We start from the raw sequence: 5,940 nt of genomic DNA on the forward strand, positions 1-5,940 counted from the left end.
GCTATACCTTCCATTTATTGGAAGCACATCTGACATGTTGAAATGTGTTCCAAATGTATTTTTGTTCATCCACCTGACCACTTCTTGCCTTCTTTAGGATGGTGTGAGGGAATCCGTCTATCTGATGGACAGAAAGGCTGGTTTCCTGAAGCAAATGTACTGGAAATCACCAACGAGCACGTCCGGCGACGCAACCTCCGAGAGCGATACCGTGTTATCCAGGCTGCCGGCGTTGTCGCCAAGACTCGGAGTATGCCATAGACTAAATAAACTGCATCCTGGCAGATCGAGAATTCCTAAAATGGGATGAGTCTTTTAAACTGTAGACATTTGATACAGGCTCAATACGGACGGGAAGTGTTTTGAATGTATCTCAAGCATCCTTTTCAGGATCAGAAATATAATTCTGTTGGAATGTAAAAAAAAAAGAACATGTGAAAGTCACTGTTGTATGGCTTGTCTTTGTACAACACAAAAGTCTCTTGTTAACTAAATTTCATTTAAGTGTGTCCATTTTATTAAAATGTTCAGTTGTTTTGGATCCTAATATGGAATGTACATTATTTCAAAAACGTGTGTGTGTGTACAGGTATGAGTCTGTGCGTGCTTGTAATGTTTAGCACTTCTTTCAAGAATCTCAGACTACTGAAATTCCAGTTAAGCGAAGCAGAAGGGTTAAATGGCGCAGGTTGGTATGGTATGTCAGTTGATAACAGATCACGTGATCTGATTGGTAGGTAGGTGCTCACATGCTCTGATCAGGATGTGTGGCACAACCTGCATGACTAGTCTTCAGTTTTTAATGGAAGCACTGAATGTGCACAAATCAACTTGTGTTTACTATAAACAAAATGTGTCTATTGTACATTAAAATTAAATGTTTTTATACAGTTGGACTGATAAATCGATATTGTCAACCCAGACAGAAAAAATGTCCTCATGTAATTTTTCATCATTTACTCACCCTCATGCCCTTCCAAACCTGTATAACTTTCTGTCTTCTGTAGAAAACAAAATGTAAAGCAAAATGTTTATCCTGCTCTTTTCCATTTAGAATGACATGAAGGTAAGCAGGGCCGTGCACAGACCTTTTGAGGGGCATGTGCTGAAACTGAAAAAGGGCACCCCCCCTTTATTTAACTGGTCACATCTTAATGATAAGCGGAGAGTATAGAATACTACATTCAAAAATTAGCTAGCTAGCAAATACATGCATATTAACATCGTAAACATTAACCATGCTGTGAGTGTGACCATATATAATATGATTAAATGTTAATAAGTGTATCAGCAGATAGCCATCATAAATCAAAGAAGAATTTTCTTAGAAATATATTTTACCTAGCTGACGAGGAACACTCAGTCGCTTTGTGTCAAACTCAAATGCAGTTATGGCCGGGTTTTTGACCAGGGAATGTGTGTGCAAATGTGCAATTTGTCCATCATTAAAACGGCAGCATCACATTACGTTTTGATCAACAGGTTACAAAGTTTGTTGTAGCTATATGGGCGCTCAGTTTTTCCTGTTGTAAAATACGTTGGCCAAAGAGCCCTACCTGTGCACGTGCCTGAAGGTAAGTCAATTATGACAGATTTTCATCTCTGGGTTAAAAAGTGTATCATGATCTGTTCTAGATATTAAACACTGATGTGATTAATGCTTACAATTTGCTGACTTCTCGGAAAATGGCATATTCAACTGCTCCATTAAAGCCACACCCTTGCTTTGAGAGACTGTGTTTGGATGTGTTGGCATGGGAGTTGTTCTTTGTTTTTGATGTTAAAACATGATAGGGAGTAATTTAACCCCTTTATAATTAGGACATGTCCTGTGAACTGTTTAACCCTGGAAAACAACAAGAGTTATCTTTATTTAACAATGTACAGGTGCATCTCAATAAATTGTCGTGGAAAAGTTCATTTATTTCAGTAATTCAACTCAAATTGTGAAACTCGTGTATTAAATAAATTCAATGACTTCAGTCTGTGTGCATTGAATTTATTTAATACACGAGTTTCACAATTTGAGTTGAATTACTGAAATAAATGAACTTTTCCACGACATTCTAATTTATTGAGATGCACCTGTAAAGCTTGACATATGAAATAGGCCTAATAGTCGGAAGATAATAGTCTTTTTTACTTTTAATCAAATGGATTGGTTTATTGAACCATTGGACAAAATATAAAAGAAAATCTCAAATAAAGTTTGCACATGTACCACAACCTCTGAAGCTGGACGTTGTTGGAATTATACTAAAACGCCTTTTGCTTACTTTTACTTACCAAAACAGTATGAACCATCAATCAGAAAGCATGTAGAAGATTATGTACAACAGTTTTTTCAGAACAATTTTGATCATTTTGATCATTTAAGGGCCTTAGAAATTAATGGTTAAGATCCATATGCCTCTGGCGCCATCTAATGGGCAATGTGCTTTGATTATTGCATTAATTAGGTTAGTTTGATGCGACAAACACTGTTATTTCTGTCTCATATAAACCCAGTAAGATGCTCAGTTTATTCCGTACAAAGACCTATGACAAAACATGCAAACTTGAGAGGGCAGGAGTTTATACATATGAGCTAAAACATTTATTATGTACCCATTATAAATAAATTGTGGTTATTATAATCATTAAATTACTTGCAAATTTTCTATAATTGTTTATATAAATTTTAAAGTTCGATATTAAAAAAGTTATTATAATTACAATACATTATAACAAAAAGCTCGTGCTTTTATTTTGGTGGGTCTTCGCTTCCGGTTTGATGTTCGCGTCTTAGCTGAGAGCAGTCGCTAGGGGCAGCGTCTAGTTGTGTCGTTCTTGCGGAATTCATCTTGATCACCTGATAAACGCAAAAATGGCTGGCCGGGTGAGTATTTCTTTATGATTAAAGTTGTTTTGTTGTCGCACAGAAATAACTCATAATTTCGACAATCTGCTCAGCATGTCCAGGGCTCAGCTCCATTCATTCGTGCTGTGTTTGCACACGTCATTCACACTCGTGCAGTAACGTTACCGGAAGACAAGTTCCACATCACGTCTTATGACTTTTCAGGAAAACATTACTTATACAAAAAGTCACGAGAATATTTACAATTTTTAATGTGGAAGCGACAACTGTATTTTCTTTAAAGGCGTTTGAAGAGTGACTTTGGCAAATGCATGCTAATATAACTGTGGCTGTTGTCATTACAGATAATTGAATCAAGAATATTATAATAATAGATAAATGCTGTTTTTGACAGGAAGCAAGGTTATTGATTTATGATTATTCAACTACTTAAATGAAAATAAAAATACAATATGAGGCTTTTCTTTCTTTCTTTCTTTCTTTCTTTCTTTCTTTCTTTCTTTCTTTCTTTCTTTCTTTCTTTCTTTCTTTCTTTCTTTCTTTCTTTCTTTCTTTCTTTCTTTCTTTCTTTCTTTCTTTCTTTCTTTCTTTCTTTCTTTCTTTCTTTCTTTCTTTCTTTCTTTCATCAAGCCTTGCAGTGTTTTTATATAAATCGTTTTCGTTCTTTAAAATAAAGCTGGAATAAAATATAAATAATTGATGAAAAACTTGAACTTAACCTAAACTAAAATTAGAAATATTATCTTAACTAAGTAAAATAAAATAATTTTAAATACTAAAATTACTAAAACTGAAAATGAAATGAAGTTAAAGTGAAATAGAAATATTTAAAAATAACAAAATTACTACAAAATAAAAAAGCACATAACCAAATGACTAAAACTTCAACAAAGTTAAAATGAAAACTAAAAAATATATATATAAAAAAAAGATAAAAATAACAAATTCAAAATGTTATTAAATTCTTTAAAAGTACATAAATAATACTAAAATAAAACTGGACTTCTGAGGCGACAAGAAAATGCTTACATTTATTTTTTGAAAACAATTAGATAAAGTTACTGTTTGTTATAAGTAACATAGTATTTTCTATATGTATTAATATAATTTTGGATATAACATTATATAACATTTTCACTATAATGGGGAAAAATTAATTAAATAATAATAAAAAAAAAAACATTAGATTAGAATGTTCTCAAATCTAGATTTGATTTCCACAAAATGTACTGGTTTAAATAATAATAATAATAATAGTAATAATAATAAGCAGCTTTTCAGTGTGGTCTCAAACCTTTGGACCCCACTGTATGTGTTGCTTGTGGTCAGGTGTCTGTTTCTGTTGTATCACAGGATAAGTGGGTCCAAACACACAGTTACTAAGCAATATACATTAGCCAGCATTATGATTACAGGCTGTATATTTGAGGAGATTACGTGAGATTCAGAAGGTCTGGAATTCATCTCATGCTATTGGTAATACCACACTAGGGTTTAATGAAGCCCTTCAGTAATCCTATAAGATCACACAGCATTACTGCATGTTCTCAGTATTTTTAAGAGCGAGCTTCAGCTGGTTAAACATAGAGATTTGTAAGTGTTTGAATGAGTGAATATCAGGTTACAGAAAAGGTAATGGGGGAGTGACTCCTTACTCAATGAGTGTTTGTCGCGATGAAAATGATGATTTGAACAGACAGCTGGTGAGTGTCGACAGACATATAGGTTTAATTTTTTTCAGTGAAAAGGATAATAGACGCTGTTTTTTTTTTTTTGACTAATCAAATGGTCTGTAACAGTTTACAAATAGTGTTTGGTTATCAGTTAGTTATCATGAAATTATCTCCATATGGCCCAATTTTTAATTGTTTTATTTTTTTGGGATCAGTATTAGTACTACTAGTAATGATACCGATACAACTATTTAGCTTTAGGCTTTAGTATCACAACACATATATAGTTACAATGTCTGGAGTTTATTGAAAATTATTTTTGCATTCTTTTAATCTAAAATCTATATACCTTTATATATAGTTAACTTCAACCAATGTATAAGCAAATATAGTCCAGTCTTAAAATGCAATGCAATGTATAACCCCTGATCTAGACAAAGGTGGCTTCTAGAAAACAGTAATTAAAAAAGATGATTGAGCATGTACAAGCTTTTGATTGGAAGTGAATATCAAGGCTGAAATGTCAGCTTCTGTGATTTGCTATCACTTCATCACTGCTTTTTTCTTCTTTCCTGTACAGCTAATGCAAGCAGCGAGATGCCCAACAGATGAACTGTCTCTCACAAACTGTGTGGTTGCAAGTGAGAAGGACTTCAAATCTGGGCAGTGAGTACTTGATGTGTAATGAATCAGAAAAGAGGACTGTCATTATGTTTAAATACATACTGCCAGAATGCCTATGTCAAAATAAATAAATCAGAATAATATATAAATATATATATACAGTGCACAGCATAAATGAGTACACCCCCTCTAAAACTTAACAAATTCAGCAATTACTCTTTACTTAGAAGACATGTTAGGGTTCTTTGGAGATGTAATGTTCCAACAAGCCTGCTTGATCAATTACCAAAGAAGAATGCCAAAATTATTCAGCAAAATAAGATTTTCTTATCAAAGTGATAAAATGTTGTGTTGCAAAAATGAGTACACCCTCCTGAAAGTTACTAAAAAAAACTTAAAAAAAAAAAAAAAGTGTATAGGTTTAAGGCTATTTTTGATCAACAGGTAAGTATATTGAACCAAAACTTTTAAAGACAAGTAATTTCCTGACAATTAAAAGTGTTATATAGCCCACTGAATCATACTCCGACTTAATGCTGGCAGCAGTGGAACCACTTGAGAGAGAACTGCCAGGTGACTTATTTCTTAGCATAAAAGAGGACAATGGTACATGAGGAATACCAAATTATTGTTTTAAATGTGAAAATATTGCAGAAGTAGCACCAAAATTCAAAAACAATGGACTTGTGATAAGGCTCCTGAAATAATCAGGTCTTCACTTTAAGTTTTCATTTAGTAATGAGTGAATTTTTGCTAGAAAAAGAGCAGGAGAAATAACATGCA

The 5,940-nt window shown here is 33.2% G+C and overlaps 2 protein-coding genes across 4 annotated transcripts in view; both read left to right on the forward strand.

Moving 5' to 3' along the window:
• The window catches only part of LOC107665871 (rho guanine nucleotide exchange factor 15-like), a 16,890-nt gene extending 15,924 nt beyond the window's left edge, over positions 1–966 (forward strand). The window contains exon 16 of the mRNA XM_016456924.1: positions 98–966. Within this exon, the coding sequence (XP_016312410.1) occupies positions 98–261 (164 nt within the window). The 3' untranslated portion in view covers positions 262–966. The remainder of the gene's footprint in view (positions 1–97) is intronic.
• Positions 967–2,763: 1,797 nt separating this feature from the next.
• LOC107665886 (vesicle-fusing ATPase-like) overlaps positions 2,764–5,940 on the forward strand; it is a 27,312-nt gene continuing 24,135 nt past the window's right edge. For all 3 annotated transcript variants that reach the window (XR_001631611.1, XR_001631612.1, XM_016456948.1), the window contains exons 1-2: positions 2,764–2,878; positions 5,114–5,199. Coding sequence is in view for 1 of the 3 variants with exons in the window: in XM_016456948.1 (XP_016312434.1) it covers positions 2,867–2,878; positions 5,114–5,199 (98 nt within the window). In the remaining 2 variants the exon portion in view is untranslated. The remainder of the gene's footprint in view (positions 2,879–5,113; positions 5,200–5,940) is intronic.

Source organism: Sinocyclocheilus anshuiensis, unplaced genomic scaffold, assembly GCF_001515605.1.
Source record: "Sinocyclocheilus anshuiensis isolate Anshui unplaced genomic scaffold, SAMN03320099.WGS_v1.1 scaffold647, whole genome shotgun sequence".
NCBI classification, from domain to species: Eukaryota; Metazoa; Chordata; class Actinopteri; order Cypriniformes; family Cyprinidae; genus Sinocyclocheilus; species Sinocyclocheilus anshuiensis.